This window comes from Eurosta solidaginis, chromosome 3 (genome assembly GCF_040869045.1).
Source record: "Eurosta solidaginis isolate ZX-2024a chromosome 3, ASM4086904v1, whole genome shotgun sequence".
Classification (NCBI taxonomy): Eukaryota; Metazoa; Arthropoda; class Insecta; order Diptera; family Tephritidae; genus Eurosta; species Eurosta solidaginis.
The window spans coordinates 102,554,824-102,572,544 of NC_090321.1; the positions used below are offsets into that span (position 1 = coordinate 102,554,824).

The window sequence follows — 17,721 nt, forward strand, 5'->3', positions numbered from 1 at the left end:
AGTGCAAAGTAAAAATGTTTAACTAAATAAATAAATTTGAACTAAAACATGTGTAAATGTGAACTAAACGTGTCTATGTAACTTAAAATAGTAGCGTACAACGCAAAACAATACGAACTTGAAATGTTAATTGTAAAACCGAAATAAACGAAATACAAACAATTTGACGTAATTTTAAAGAAAAGAGCGTGTTAATCCTTTTTGAGCCCCACATGTAAGTATTTTCATTTCATATCATGTCATAGGTGTTGCCAAAGCATTTTCAAAAAAAAAGGCTAGATGGACAAAAAATTAAAGCTAAAAAACTCTAAATAAAAATGTTTAGGGCTAAAAAAACTATAAGTTAAATGTAACTTTTCAAGCATTTTATTAAATTTTCCTTAAAAAAAAACATAACACATAAACATTTCATACATCTGGTAAAAAATTAAAAGTTTTGTTTAATTCAATTTAATAAAAAGTAAATAAAATAATTTACAGATGCAATGTGTGTTTTATAAAAATTGTTTATAGTGACGACTTCTCTACTACTACTACTACTACTATTTCAGTGCTTGCAACACATTATCTACATCAGGGATAACAATTTAGTTGAATAATTATTGGCGCCACTTCACACGTATTGTTATTCTCTTTCGTCTTTATTCGGCTTTAGTTGTCGCTGAATAAGCAGAGTAGCAACATCGTATGAGGCTATTGTTTATTTGCGCATTTGCGAAAAGATATTTTGCAAACAAACGCTCATGCGCAGAATGTTTTCATGGTTTCATGTTAACATTTTATTTTGTTTAAACTTTTCCTTAGACTCAAACAATAAAGTAGTATTTATATGGCATATTTACGAATTACTTTTTGTGTGTTAACAAACATGCGTGCATACATCCTACCTCATTGATTTTTCATCAACAACTAAACCACTACCAATTAGATGATTTTAGTTTTTCTCACACAGCCACAGTTTTGACTTTGGGAACCCCTGTTGTAAACCCTATTCTATATTATGGAGTTCTTGTTTAGTAGAAAGCCACACAAAAAAACAACCTACCTCAAAATATTAGAGGGGGTGTGCAGAATATCAATGCTTAGCATTACGGGAGCCCTGAAAGCAACCCCGACGGATACACGGTATGCCATTCTGCACATTCCACTTGTAGACCTGGTAGCAAAGAACATAGCGTTAACAACTGCAACCAGGCTCAGTACCTAGGGGCAGCTTGAGCGCTGCCCATACGGCCAGAGTAGTATATCGTCATCCATCACAAGACGAACAGACTACCAGATTCCCCATCTGCGCTTCGAGGGAGATCGTAAGGCCACAATAGAGGTGGATGGTTGGCGCAAATGTGCTGAAATGGCGGACGAGGCGATACATGTGTACACAGATGGTTCCAAAGTAGTGGAAGGAGTAGGGTCTGCGGTATACTGTGCTGATCCGGAAATAAACAGATCCTACAGGATGCTAGATTATTGTAGCGTGGAAATATTAGCCGTAACAAAAGCAGTAGAAACACTGGAAGAGAATTGCTTAAGCTGCAACCCTGTTTACATTTATATTGACAGTCAAGCAGCAATTAAGGCAATAATCTCACATAGCACAGCATCTAAATGTGTGTTAGAGTGTTAGCAGTCCCTGGAGAGAATCAGAGACTACATATATTGGGTCCCAGGGAATATGGGAATAGATGGGAATCAAAAAGCAGATGAACTAGCTAAAAAGGGCGTATCCCTTGAAGCTTGCTCCGCAGACGTCCCAATTGGACTGGGCGATAATAAGCGAAGGCGAGAGGTGCACATGGTCGACCAAGCGGGAAAGGCGTGAGTTCAAGCGCGGGGCTGTAAAGTGTTTAAAATTATGTGTAGGTCTTACAACCTTAGACTAACACAGTTGCTTCTCTCATTAAACAGAGAGGACTGCATACTCATGACGGGTATTCTGACTGCACACTGCCTTCTGGTGTCACATGTCTTTAAATTAGGCTTGGTCAGTGATATAGGAAGTGCGGGTTGGAGGAGGGAACATTCGAGCACGTCCTGTCCTCGTGCCCTGTGCTTGCCAGGCTAAGACTCCAGCTATTAGGAGTGATACAGCTGTCAGATCTATAAGCAACAAGTGGCTTAAGTCCTAGAAAGTTTCTAGTAATTGCCAAGAGGACGAAATTATTTTATAACATAGGTCCGGGTTTTTGATAGGGTTTTTCATTTCGGTCGTTAAAACAAACTTCTGGTAACACTACGAACTCATTCAGTCTATGTGAGGCCCTCATGGACCAGCCAGTACAACTTCACCTAACCTACCGCTTCTTGAAAAGCATTCCAATTTACCTTCCTAACGGAGAATGAGTGCTCTTAACTTTGTCAATGCTTATTGTTCATGGAGCCCTATTCCCGTACCTATTCGCAATAATCCAAACAAAGGCCTAAGGGTGAATGTACACAGTCAACAGCTTGTGTGTTTCTGAGTAAAGTTTCTTTTGACCAGAGTACGGGGCCTTGCCAGTTTTCAGGCTTTAAGAAGAAGTACTAAACGAAGCATTAAAACTTTTTCAGGATAAAGTTCTTTCAATGACAAGTAAACGGATTTTCGATTTTAGCATACTACAAAAATTCCTTCACTTTAATAATTTCTTCCTTTGCAAGATATTTGTGGTCGCCAAAATTTGATAGGTGGAATTGTGCGCTTGCCTGCAGGAAACTTCCGGCAGAAGCTAACAATCAATATCCCGGCGACCGAAATTAGTGCGTACCTCTGTGTTCTACAAGGCATTATTATCACTTGAATAATAAAGCTAAATTTATAATTTCAGAGATGTGTTGCAGTAAAAATAAACATTTGTGTACGAAATAAAAGACTAAAGCCAATTTCTATTAAATAATTTTGCTTATGCGGGCGGAGCCGCAGGTAAAAGCTAGTAATCATATACAAATCTACTTATCCGATTCGGGGATAATAATCATATACATATGTATTTACCTGCATCCGATATGGGAGAGTTCGGATCTATTGAATTTGTACTCGAGTTCGTAGATAAAGAGACAGTTCCGTTTGATAGATCCATTGATGTTGTGTAAGTGTTCTCCTTTCTCAATTTAAGATTATTATTGAATAAAGAAAAATTGCCCGATTGATTTATGTTTGAGGAAATCTGTATGGCTTTTGAAATGTGATTGTGATGTAATCGGCGATTTGTTGGAAGGCTTGAAATTGCTGAAAAATCCATGCTAAATTAATAACACAAAATATATGCCTACAAATTAGTCAATTTACTAGGAGCTGGTAACAGTCCGGGACCGTAGCATGGCGGAGACAGTAAGACAGGTGGTCTAAAATGGAATAAACAGAAATTATTAAAGTGGAATCCAGAAATTGTAAATGAAATTTTATAAGTTACATAAGCACGTAGACACATACTTTATATCATAATGCAACAATAAAGGTGATGTCAACAACAACCTCACTTTTTCAGCAGCTCTATATGCCAGTATTTACTTGTATTACAAAAGTAATACATTTTGATTGCTTCATTTTTCGTACGAATTTTCTCAAAAAAATAGTTTTTTGCAAAGTTTTCCTATATTATTTTCAGGAATACAAAGTAACGTTAATCGCTTTATATGAAAAATTCTGATATCGGCTTATATAGGTATTTTTAACGTATAGTAAAATCTACTCCGATTGGAGTAGAATTCAAAGTTATTATTCATTTATGTCTGGTAAACAACCGTCTAAATAAGGGAAAACGTTAATGGGATGAGAACACCTGAATATTTATTTCATCGTGCTTTGTATCTACTTTCGTATGAGAGCATGTACATGTGGATCATTCCATAGCATACTTACAACTGAAAAATCGGTTTTCCTAAAGTATTAGGGGAGTTCCTAAACGCAAGTTTTATTGCATACATCGAAAAATGCGTATGCAAGCAAAACAGATATTAACTGCAACGCTGCCTTGCATGTAAACGGCAACGATTAATCATTTGATAAAACTTATCGAATATTTTGCAACACATAACGATTAAATTACATCGTCATTCCGTATTTTATTCATTGTAAAATAGGCGCAAACATTTTATGAAAATTATTAATGCGACACTATACAGTCTTGCAGTTAGCAGTCCATTAGAAAAGCGGCTAAAGGGTGCATTTGCCACAGAAACGGTTGTACAAGTGGCTCAAAACCCTCGTAAAACTAGTTTGCAGGCTTTCTTAGAGCTCTGTAATGACGATGAGATGGTAGACTCTGGGAGTTAAAGATTGCCGGATATAAGATTTGTCGAGTGTTCTGTCCAACTGCTGCTGGAGTACCTGGTTTCGATGGGTTGGCACTTGTGTTTTGGCAGCACGGTGAAACGAATGTGCCGGTCGGTCTTTTTCCATTTCTAAGCCCGGAGCATCTATGAAGGTGTCATCGTATATAAATATTCTTAGCTGGCATACGGAGCACATGGTGTGGGAGACTAGGAGTTCTTACGCGAGTGCGTGTTTCGGAAAAGGAGGGTTGCGCCGGCGCTCGGCATTGCTACTGACCATGCTACACAGATTGTAGTGATGGGTTGGAGCGGCCGCGTTAGCTAGGGGTGCCGTTTGGCGCGAGCAACAGCGGACATTTGATGTGGCTTATTGGGCGGCGTTTCTGTTAGAAGGTGATGGAGGTACGCTTGAGAGTGAATCGCGGGACGTCCTTGGGTGCGAACAGCAGGGAGCCACAAAAGTTTTGTAGAAATTTCGGGGCCGACGAACGTTGGGTTCTAACCCAGAACAAACCGGGCGGTGCAACCATCTTTTCCACGTAACAACCTGCAAGAATATGACCGTCTAAGGTAGATGCTTTCCCGACATATGCAGCAGAACCACATCCTGATGCCAGGACTCGGAGCTACAAAAAACTCCCACAATCCCTGCTGGGAGCGCCGGAAGTGTTGAGCTCAGATAGAATTCCTCCAGCAACAATTTCAACTACTTTATAGTCAGCAACAAGTCCCATCCACCCAAAAAGTCACTAGCCCGACTCCAACAACCAACGAATGGAAGAACGTACCACCCTCTAAACGCCAACGCGAAAGCCCAGGTAAGACTACAGAGTCAAAAAAAAAGGCCAAGCTCGAGCAATATTGGCTTGGTAAGCGCCAAGTAAATGCCCCATATATGGAAACTAGATTTTCCGTCCTTGAAGATGAAGAACCAAGCCAACCCAAAGAGAGAGAAGTGAAACCTCCCCCGTCAGTAACATATCTCCACTGATGAGTTTATTACAAGAAATTGCCCGAAACTCGTTTCACCTAAAGCTAATAGGTAACGACCAAGTCAAAGTCCAGGCATCATCTCTCGATGTATACAAAAGTATCGTGACCCAATTAGAACTAAAGAACACAGAGTTCTTTACATATAAATCAAAACAAGAACGTTTATTTAAAGTAGTTCTTAAAAATATGCACTTCTCGATAGATACTAAAGAAATCGTAGACGCACTTAAACATTTTGGCCACTCTGTTACTAACATATGGAACACGAAGCACAGAATTACCAAAAAGCCGCTGCCCATGTTCATAATTGAGCGCAAGACCGACACCAACAATAAAGAGATTTACGAAATTAAAAGTCTCTTACATTCAAAAATTGTATTCGAGCCGCCACACTCAAAGCGTGAAATACACCAATGTGCTAATTGCCAGCAATATGCACATACGAAATCGTACTGCCGTCGAAAACCGGTATGTATAAAATGTGCTGGTAGCCACATGTCTGCAGAATGTAGTCGAAAATCCAAGTCTGATGATGTCAAATGCGCTTTATGCGAAGGTAATCACCCAGCCAATTGCAAAGGATGCGCGGTCTATAAAAACTTACAAGACATAAAATACCCAACATCGAGGAAAAAAACTCACCCAAGTACTGTTAGCTCACACGGAAAAGATAAATCTAAACAACAAGGTGCATCTTTATGGCCAAGACAACACAGCCAGCAACACTATATCGTATTCTCAAGCCTTAGAAGGGCCCCAACCCAGCTCAAACTCTAGCAATGCTAACCCAAATAACATAGACCCATCTACCCCAACCCAAAATGGTAGTGAAATGCGAGAAATGTTCGATCTATTGATACAAGTTATGCAGCAAATGACAACAATGATGACACTTCTTGTCACCCTCACTACTAAAAACTGTTCACCCCCAGCCCCTTGAAGATCATTATCTGGAATGCCAATGGCCTTTCCAAGCATTTACTTGAAATAAAGGCATTACTCCAGACCAACAGTATAGACATAATTCTCATATCTGAGACCCACTTCACTGATAAAATCTACTTTGAAGTCCTCAAATATAAGTTTTATCACACAAAACACCCAGATAACAAAGCACATGCTGGATCAGGTATTCTAATAAGGAGCAGTATTAAGCATTGTAATACAAACTCGTACCGCACGAATGTTATCCAAGCCACTAATGTTACTGTCGAAGACTCGAATGGCCCAATTATGCTCTCAGCTCTCTATAGCCCACCTATACACGCTATCACTGCGGAAGAGTATGAACATTTCTTTAAAACTCTTGGAAATCGATTCTTAGTTGGCGGTGATTACAACGCAAAACACACCTTCTGGGGCTCTCGCCTTATCACCCCTAAAGGAAGGCAACTATACCAGGCTATTAGCCGCCTCACACTAACTCCATTCTCTACTGGAACACCCACATATTGGCCCTCAGATAAAAATAAACTACCCGACTTGATCGACTTCTGTGTGGTAAAAGGCATATCTTTTTCAGAAATAACTTGCAAATCGTGCTTTGAATTGCCTTCTGACCACTCCCCAATATTGGTAACAATTGATAAAACTCTCACACCCACATCTAATCATTGTAGCCTCTATAATCGGAAGACTAATTGGGAGTACTTCCGGACTATGACCTCGTCTAATATTGACTTAAAACTATCCCTGAAATCCGACGAAGATATGGCTGAAGCAGTCGTGCACTTTAACAGGTGTATCCAACAAGCTGCATGGAACTCAACTCCTACCCTCAGCAGGCAAAAAACCATGGGCGTTACCCACGAAGTAATAGCCAAGCTTAAAGAAAAGCGCATCGCACGGAAAAGGTGACAGCAAACCCGGCATCCCGATGACAAGAAACGGTTGAATGCATTAACTAATGAACTTAAATCCATCCTTAATATGGATGTCAACTGAGAAATTCAACAATACCTCAGTAATATTGATGCAACAACTGCAACTGATTACTCCCTTTGGAAAGCGACCAGCAAGCTTAAGAGGCCAATTATCTCAAATGCACCCATACGAATGGAGAATAACGACTGGAAAAAAAGTGATGTTGAGAAAGCAAATACTTTCGCACGCCACCTAAAACTAGTATTCACCCCGCATGATATTGAGCCCCCACTAAGAATAACTAAGGAAGTGGAAACCATCTTAGGTCATCCATATCAAATGGACCCACCCATAAAAAAATTCTCAATATCAGAGGTAAAAACCGTAGTTGCAAAACTCAAGCCAAAAAAAGCTCCGGGCTACGACCTTATCAATGGCACTATTCTAAAAAATTTACCCCACGAAGGCATACAATTCTTGACACAATTGTTTAATGCAGTACTAAAAACTCAATTCATACCCCCACAGTGGAAAGTTTCGCAGATGAAAATGATTCTGAAACCCAGACAGACAGCTAATACAGTTGCATCTTACAGACCTAGTAGTCTACTGCCTATCTTATCAAAAGTTATGGAAGTTATCTTCCTCTTGCCCATAATAGAAGAGCGCCAAATCATACCCAATCACCAGTTTGGCTTAAGAAGTTGGCACGGAACAATTGATCAGGTTTACAGACTCACCGAGCAAATATACGATGCTTTTGAGAAGAAAAAATACTGCACAGCTGCTTTTCTAGATATTTCACAAGCTTTTGATCGCGTATGGCATGACGGACTTCTCTATAAAGCAAAATACACCCTCCCTATAAACTAATTCTTATTTAAACAATCATATCTAAAAGATCGTTATTTCTTCGTTAAACAAGGTGTGGAGCAGACTGCCCTTTATGAGTGCTTAGCAGGCGTCCCGCAAGGCAGTGTAATGGGCCCAATACTTTATCTACTTTACACGTATGACCTCCCAATAGCAGAAGGCGTCACTATAGGCACGTTTGCCGATGATACTACGGTGTTGGCCGTTGATCCTAACCCTGGCGTGGCTTCACTCAAGTTCCAAGGAAGTTTAAATAAAATTACCAATTGGCTGAAGGAATTGAGGATCAAATCCAACGAATCAAAATCCGTTCAAGTGACGTTTACTACCAGACGTAACACTTGCCCACCCGTTAAACTCAACGATATTAATATACCACAAAGCGACGAAACAAAGTACCTTGGTATACACCTCGACAGAAAATTAACTTGGAGGACCCACATATTCAACAAAAGAAAAGCCCTTGGTATCAAACTAAGAAATCTGTACTGGCTTATGAACCGAAATTCACAATTGTCAGTTGATAACAAAGTCCTGCTTTACTCAGCCAGCATAAAACCCATTTGGACTTATGGAATACAACTTTGGGGAACTGCAGCAAACTCAAACATAGAAATTCTCCAAAGATTCCAATCGAAAATCCTTAGAATGATTGTAAACACACCCTACTATGTGACTAACAACCAGCTACACCGAGATCTAAAGGTTCCAACAATAACTGAAGAAATTAAGAAGTATGCCATTTCATACAACACGAGACTTCTAACTCACCCCAACCCATTCATTCTAGCCCTGTTACCAAGACCAACTAATTTTACGCGCCTGAAAAGAAAGTCAATCACAGATCTTCAACACTGATGAATTCTTAAAAAAATAGTTGCAGTACAAGAGCAATCCATCCACGCCCACCAAGTTTATTAAGTGGTATTAATAAATTCTTAAAAAAATGGATGCACTACTGAGAGCAATCCATCCATGCCTATCAAGTTTATCAAGTTTAATTATATTATAAATTACTTTTAAAAAACCAAAAATTTGTTAGATGTATTCTATGTATACAGTTGGCAAAATATATTGGATGCTAAAAAAAAAAATATCGACCGATATCACGCCTTTCGCCAGTAGCGAAGACATTGGAAACCGTCCTGCTTAGCACTACCACCGCGATAAATGCCATTAACACCAAGATAAATTATGGACTATCAACCACGGCACGGCACTCCAAGCCATAGAAGGCTCACACCTTCCCCTTTTCCGGAAAGAGGGACCGCATATTAGCTGAACGAAATATCAAAGCCTAAGAGAATTAAACGGGGGTACCACAGAGTAGTGTCCCATCCCCGCTTTAGTTTAATTTTTACATATCAAAACTCCCTTTCCCACGAGAAGGAGTTACAATCATTTCCTATGCCGACAACGGCACGATTATGCCAACGGGACCTGGCCCATCAATTATGAATAAATCTATAAAATAAACGATATCTCCCCGGTCTTTCTAGTTTCTTCAGCTCGAAACCTGGTATTATCATCGACAAAATCCACGGCTACACAGATGATGCAAATATTAGACGTTTACGTCTATGGTGCTACGCTACCGACTATCAGCCACCCAAAGATCTTAAAAGTAATGTTCGATAATACTCTCGTCTTCAATGCGCATGGCACCGAAATTGTCTAATCTAAAGTACAAAGCCGCAACAAAAATCCGTAAGTCCCTTGCCGGCAGCACCTGGGGAAAAGATGAAGAAAGGTTGCTAGCCACGTACAACGCAATTGGCCGGCCGCTGATATGCTACGCGTCACCAGTTTGTTCACCTGGTTTTAAAAACACATACTGGAAAGTACTGCAGGCCTGTCAAAATGCTGCTATAAGAACTGCCACGGGGTGTCTTTTTATACCCCTGAACACCACCTACATAGTGAGGCCAAACATTAAAGAGCACAGCGAATTTCTGAACAAGCAGTTTTTGTTAAACTGTCACAAACTAGGACATCCTACCAAACAACTGGTTGATCTAGCCCAGCCTCCGCGAGGGTTAAGGGAATATCTCCATAAGCACTATAATGAGGTCGGTCAACTGCGAACACAAAATTAATGTGCGTCATACTCCTTCTATTTTTCCCACAAATTGTCGGGACGGGACCTACATGTTTTATGTCGACTTCGAACGGCATCGCCAATGCAGATTAGTTTTCACTGACAGCTTATGATGGCAGAAAGTTTCCGGATTGACGGACTTCATAAAACAACGAAAGGATTTCAGCAACTTGCGACTTGTGACGAATCTCTGCCTAGAAGGATCTACACGACCTCTTCGGACAATTACTAAGAACAAAGCGAGCAGTGACACAACTCACGCTTTTATTATTAGCTTCACCTTATTTGTAATCCCGTCGGTGTCATTTCAGAACATTTCCGGGATCATATCGGGTTGACTTTTTCTGGACTATTTCCGGATCATTTGGAGACTCTTTCGAGATCATTTCTGGATGGTTTTCGGAATCCCTTCGGGGTGATTTCGGGACTTTTTCGGGATCATTTGGGGACCCTTGACCGATCATCTGGGATCCGTTATTGTTGTTGTAGTTGTAACGATAAGGGCACTTCCCGAAGTGTTATCGAGTTGATGGTCCTTTGCCGGATGCAGATCCGGTACGTTCCGGTACCAAGCCCGATCATCTCGAGAACGATTTGTTATGACCACATGCGACCTTCTAGGCCATACCGCCCTCCCACCCCCTAGATCCATGAGGAGTTCGGGGTCGCCAGAGCCTCGGCTGTTAATGAAACAGGATTCGCCACGGATAGGTGAGGTTGACAATTGGGTTTGGAGAAGCTATGTATTGCGCTGGCAACCTGAAAGGGCTGCGTTACACAAACTTCCTGAATCCGGTATTTTAGTCGCCTCTTACGACAGGCATACCTACCGCGGGTATATTCTAGCCGCCTAACCCGCTGTGGCATCTGGGATCCTGTCGGGTCATTTCGGAACTTTTTCGGGATCATTGAAGACCCTTCCGGGAGCATTTCGTGACATTTTCTGGATTATTCGGGTATCACTTAGGGATTAATTAGAGATCCTTCAGGGATAATTTCTTTGTGGTTCTCTAGATCCGTCTGGGATCGCGTCGTTGTCATTTCGGAACTTTTTCGGGATCATTGAAGACCCTTCCAGGAGCATTTCTGGATGGTTTTCGGAATCCCGTCGGAGTCATTCCGTGGCTTTTTCTGGATAATTTGGGGATCCAATCAGGTTATCAGCTCATTTAGTTCTTTTTTTATTCTATTACAAAAATAAAATACATTAGACAGAAATAATTTTTAAACAGATAACTTGATAAGCAGACTAACGTGAATAACCTACATATTTTATTTTCTCCCTGCGGACGGGGCCGCGGGTAAGGGTTAGTATTTACTAATGGTAGATGCCGTGGTTACAATTAAACGTACAAGGGACACAAATTAAAAATAATTAAATTTAAATTTTTTTCATTACGCGAACGCAAACTAAGTAGATCGACTGAAACTTAATATTTTACTTAAATTTTCGCATGTTTTCCGCAATTTCTGTAAATTCCTACACACTGTTACCTTTTCGTTAGAATTAAAATGTATTTCGGATATTAATTGCGTTATTTCTTGCAAGTTTTCTGAAATGATTTTTTCCATTATATTTCGCGTTAAATCGAAAGGTATCCGATTTTGTGCTCTGCCTGTTACACACATATCAAATGGTAATCTTATCTAACCAGATCTGTTAAATTTGAATTCGCATTAGTAATCAATCATTAGATGCCTATTTTAATTACCAATGATTATTTCAATTGTTTTTCGCGAAAAAGCAATTAATTATTGATTACCATTAGAAAAAAACTCAAAAAAAAAAAAAATCATGACTTTTTACGATTTGCAAAAGTACTCAAAAAAGTCTATCGTGAGCGCTTATTGTGGGGTGTGGGTACATGAACATGATTAGCTTGGTATCATTTGGCCACTTCAGGTCAGTACGCTGCCCCCACCGTCCAAAAAAAAAGCGCAATAGGTACAAATATAACAACCAACAAATTATCGTGCCTATCACGGTATACGGCGAATACGTTGCCTAAAAGTACAGTAGTATTAGCTTGATAGTTTGACTTCAAACTAGAACGATCCTCTTAGCTGACATCCTTAATTATCAGTTGTTTAACCAAAGGTTGCTATATCAAAGACAAATTTATTAAGATACATATTTCCACGTACAACAAGTTAAAATTTTGCTTAGAATTCCTTAGCATATTGCCTAAACAATTCAATGTTTTGTGCTGTTGATTTTTCTAGCATAGTGAGCCATATTTTAAGTATTAACAATGGGCGTTACAGAAAGGCGAGGTTTCCCGTAGTCGTATCTATTGCTCGGATTTAGTATTCAATCCGCGGGTTTCCAAATCTTTTTTGAGCTGCTGGAACTTTAAGTCACTTAACTTTGCCATATCCTAACTGTCTTCGGAATTTTTGGAATTTATTCAACAATTCTTCTTCTGACGCCAATTATAACGAATTTTAAGAAACTCTTGATTATTTTGCAGCTTCTGTTATCCTTGAAAACTTTGAACTGTCGAATAAATATCTCAAAATATTCAGTATTGCAAAATGTTCTTTATTTACACTATTGTAGTAATACTTCACAATTAGATTACTCTCGTATTTCAATTATAGCGTGCTTAAATCAAACTGATTCATTATTCCTCACCTGGCGATGCTTGTATACTCTCTGTTGCATCCTTCACATATTTCTCCAAGGGTCTAGAGACGCCTTGTGGGCAGGTGGCCGTACGACCAAAATGAACTCAAAGAACTTAAAAGAAAGTAAGGATGAGAAGAAAAAGGCGTAGGCGTCGCCAGCCGTGGAAGAGCAAATCGCTATCAGCGAAGAATGTCGAAGACAGTTCACTGACGAAAACTCTGCTGCGAGCAACCCTCAATTTTGCAACCGCATCGAAGAAGAAGAAGCCCCGAGAGGCTAGAGGCAGCGATTAACTGAACTTGAAAAGCCTGCTTTTAAGAGGCAGAAGCGGAGGACAAACGCCGCAGTCCATGAACCAGGAGGCGAACTAGCCGGAGACAGGAACCAAACCTAAAAATCTGCAAAGCGGATCGAAGAGGGAAATATAATAAAAAAAAAATAAATGTAAGGTGCGATAACCTCCGAAGAGATCTAAGGCCGAGCTTCTCTTCCAATTTGCGTCGTGCTCCTCTTGATTTTCCCTACAAATTGGCCGGACGGGACCTACATGTTTTATGCCGACTCCGAACGGCATCTGCAAAGCAGATGAGTTTTCCCTGAGAGCTTTTCATGGCAGAAATACACCCGGAGTGCTTGCCAAACACTGCATAGGGGCGACCCCGCTTAGAAAAATTTTCTTCTAATTGAAAAATCTTATTTCTAAAATTTTGATGTTGCTTTGCCCGGGAGTTGAACCCAGGGCATACGGTGTAATAGGCGGAGCACGCTACCATCACACCACGGTGGCCGCCAGAGGGAAATATAAGTTCTGGAAAGCCATGTACCTCAAAAGCCGTAGTACAGGAAGAGGAAGACAATAATGGCTTGAGAAGCAAAGATACAAATGTTTATAAGCTAGAGCAAGATAACAATCAGACTCCAGCTTACTCGATGATGCTAAAGGTAGCTAACTCTGAGACTCCGGATTTCCCCGAGAAGAAGATGAGCGAAGTTGCGAAGCAGTCCCGGACTACTAGATTGCAGAGTCCCCAATGAGCAGATGTCAACCGAAAGTTGGAGATCCGTAGAAGGGTATAATGATCAAAGTGATGCATGATGAACCCGCTATCAGCCTTCGAAACAGCTGGATGGGACAATGGGGTTAAACTGATGACGTGCACCAATAACGCGACTTTAGAACGGCTGCAGAGAGTTGTTCCAGACTTTCATAAACAAGAAGGGTTGAAAGTGGTGGTTAGAGTACTGATACCCAAGATACCAAAGGCCAAGGTTTGGATACCCCGAGTGGTGAAGGCGGAAGACACGCTTAACATGCTGCAGCAGCTGGAGATACCAACACGGGATTGGAAGGTACTCCACGTATCCCGATCCGTGGAGGGGGGCCAGTACTATATCCTCCAAATTAATAAGGAATCAGAGGATCTGTTGCACTCACAGCTTGGGAAAATGACCTGTGGCGCAGGTAGTATTTTAATGCGACTTAAAAAGAGGAGTCCTCAAGACAATAACCCCAATATGCTAAAAGCAAGGGAACTGGAAAAGGACCTCGAGAACCTGATGTAGCGGCAAATGACGGGGGCAGAGGCGCAGTGGCAGAGGTGCACGACCAAATGAATGGTACTGAGAAACTTAAGGAAAACCAAAACATGCTAAAAGCAGGAGAGGTGGAAAAGGACACAGAGGACCTGGAAGTATCAGGAAAAGACAAGCTAAGCGTAGAGGCGGAGGTATTTTAAGTGGAAAAACAGCTGAAAGATGCTACGAGTGTAACAAACACGCTTCGCACAGGAGAGAGAGAAACTGACCTCCAGACTCAGAAAACAGCGGAAAAATCCATTGCGTGAGCGCAGTGACGGATAACTTGGAGGAAGACAAACACCTCAATGGCGCTGCGAGTCTTACAGATAAACCTCCAACACAGTAAAGAGGCATCGAGCGAGCTCCTCCTGACTCTTGGAAAGGGTTCGCTTGATATGGCGCTGATACAGGAGCCATTGCTCTCATCAGGAGGAAAGGTTTCTGGACTCAGCGTTCTCGGATTCAGCATTTATGACGCAAATACGTAGAGCAGGGTTAGAAATGCAGTCATGGTAAGGAAACTTCTATACTCGTGCATGCTATCCAACAATGCAATGTGCTTGATATCACATTGAGCTCTGTGCAGGATATATTCTTGACATGCCATCATTCTCAGACCATGCATACATCAGCTTCAGAGTCTTCCTAAAGAGCGTAGATAAGGGGAAAACCTTTAGAAACCCTAGGGCAATGGGCTGGTACAAATTTCAGAAATGTGTATCAGGAAGACTGGGACAGCCTAAAGAAGTTGCCACCCTAGAGGAGTTGGAGGAGTGCAACAACTTATTATCAAAGGCGGTGACAATTGCGTATAACAGAGCTTTTCCTCTGAGAAGATTCAAGGGGAAAGCAAAGCCACCATGGTGGAGTAAGGAGCTGAGTCTTCTTAGATGGCAGGTAAAAAAGAGGGGATGCAGTCAAGGATCGATAAAAAAGGACGACGAGGCTCTATATTTATGTAACCACGTCTCCAGTCCTAATACGAAGCGAGAGGTATCAGGATTGGTGACAAATACCAAAATTTAATGAGCAATAAAAACGTTTGCTATGTTTAAAACGCCGGGCCCTGCTATGCTGCAGATGGCCGGTGGAACGATTATAAAATGGCTAAGAATATTCTTTGAGGATTGCATAAAGCTGAACCACGTCCCGCAATTCTGCAGAACTTCTAGAGTAGTCTTCATACCGAAAGCGGGAAAAGCCAGCCATCTACACCCGAAAGACTACAGACCTATTAGTTTGACATCTTCTCTACTCAAAACCCTAGAGAGATTAATAGATGTGTATATAAAATCAAAAATGAACGAGGAATTATTCTCTTCAGCACAACACTTACACCAAAGGCAAATCAGTCGATATTGCATTACATAGATTGGTTATGAATATAGAGAAGGCCCTGGAACACGAAGAATATGCCCTAGGTGGTTTTTCGGATCATTTCCGGTGCTTTCGACAATGTCCCGCAATCATGGACAGTCTCAACTCGGTTGAAGTTCATCCAGCTTTAACAAATTGGATCGGCTCCATGTACGAGGCAACGAAATCTGTAAACAGAGGAACGCCGCAGGGTGGGGTTTTATCAACAATGCTGTGGATGCTGGTTATAAACCAATTGCTTACGCATTTCGACGGAGGACCAGTCAAACTTGTTGCATATGCAGATCACGTTTGAGTCATCATAAGCGGCGAATGCCTAACAACAATCAGCTTTCTGATGGGTCAGACACTTCGGGATGTTCATGCCTGGGCATCTGGGGTCGGGTTAACCACCAACGCTGAAAAAACCGATCTAGTATTACTTACTAGGAAGTAGGGTCCCTAATTGGAATAAGCCTAAGCCCGTGCCTGAGCTTTAAAAGCGATCTTGGGCCACAATTCAGCCGTAAGGTTGGTGCCAGGGTGCAGAACTGGAAGAACATAATACACACGTGTATACCGATGGTTCCAAATGAATGGAAAGGGTTGGGTCTGCTCTTTACTGTGTTGACTTAGAAATAAGTAGATCCTACAGGCTGCCAGATTACTGCATAGTTTTTCAGGCAGAAATTATAGCAGTGAAGAAAGCAGCAGAAATTCTGGAGGAAGCGTGATTAAGCTATAGTCGCCTCAATATATATTTTGATAGTCAGCCTGCGATTAAGGCAATAATCTCACATTGTACTTCATCAAGAAGTGTTCTGAAATGCAAAGAAGCTTTGGAAAAACTTCCCTCAGGCCGGGCAATTCATCTTTACTGGATTTCCTGACATAAAGGGATAGGTAACGAAAAGGCCGATGAGTTGGCAAAGGAGGGTGCAACACTCGATGAGTCGGCGATAGACGCCACAATCTGTTTGAGAGAAATCAATAGGAGACTGGAGTTGCATATCCATCATGTAGGAAAGGCGTGCCAAAAGCGCTGGGATGCAAAATTTCTAAGATCATGTGCAAAGCCTACGATACAAGACTCACACAGAGGCTCATATCTCTGAATAGAGAAGACTTAAGGCTCACGATGGGCATACGAACTGGACACTGCCTTCTGGCGTCACATGCTTATAAGTTAGGCCTCGTCAGTAACAGAAAGTGCAGGAAGTGTGAGCTTTAAGAAGAAACGGTTGAGCACGTTCTATATTCGTGTCCTGCGATCGCCTGGTCAAGGCTCCAGACATAAGAGGCGGCAGAGTTGCCAGATCTCGAGGCAGGAATTAAGCTGGGTCCTAGAAAACTTCTGGTATTTGCCAAGAGGACGGAGTTATTCTATAACATAGGTCCGGAACCTGATTGGGGTTCTTCTGTTTGGTCGTCAAACAAATTCTGCTAACTCTATGGACACATTCAGTCTAAGTGAGGTCTTTGTTGACCGGCCAGTTCAAACTAACCTAACCAAGGGTCTAGACTTTTCACGAACACCCTTCTCAGAACAGTTACTTATTTATTTCTCATTTATGAACTCATATTCTTGTAATATGCGTGTATATGTGTGAGTGATAACTTCTGCGCTTTGGGACCAAAATTCACGTAAAAAAAGGAAAAAATTTTTGTTTTATTTTATTGATATATAAGGAGGTCATATTCGTTGTAAAATACAAAACTTTAGGATGTTTCCATGGTTTTCTATATAAAATTTTACTGGACATAATAAATACTTTGCTTAAATTCAAGGAACAAACAAAAATAAATTGTAGTTCATGGTATTATATTTTCACATTTCTAGAATAGGTGTATGTCGTTCACCAACCTAACGTTGTGAACCTAGATTTGCTCACAAAGCTTTTAGTTCCAGCATTATGTTGTTGGTTGCAATGAAATAAAATGTATAGCGCAGTAAGTTTTAGTAGGGAAGGGTTCAAAAATTTGCGTTCTGGTCGAACTATGTGGAAAACTCCGTAGAGCATAAATGAAACTAAGCAATTTTGTTAGTTCTATTTCTATAGATGCTTGCTTTTTCTCTTAA

General features: G+C 40.9%; 1 protein-coding gene across 3 annotated transcripts in view; it reads right to left on the bottom strand.

The window, feature by feature from the left end:
- The window catches only part of Hr51 (Hormone receptor 51), a 433,291-nt gene that overhangs the window by 148,627 nt on the left and 266,943 nt on the right, over nt 1-17,721 (bottom strand). For all 3 annotated transcript variants that reach the window (XM_067772890.1, XM_067772892.1, XM_067772891.1), the window contains exons 5-6: nt 3,266-3,321; nt 2,972-3,205 (exon numbers count right to left, since the gene is read on the bottom strand). In XM_067772890.1, the coding sequence (XP_067628991.1) occupies nt 2,972-3,205; nt 3,266-3,321 (290 nt within the window). The remainder of the gene's footprint in view (nt 1-2,971; nt 3,206-3,265; nt 3,322-17,721) is intronic.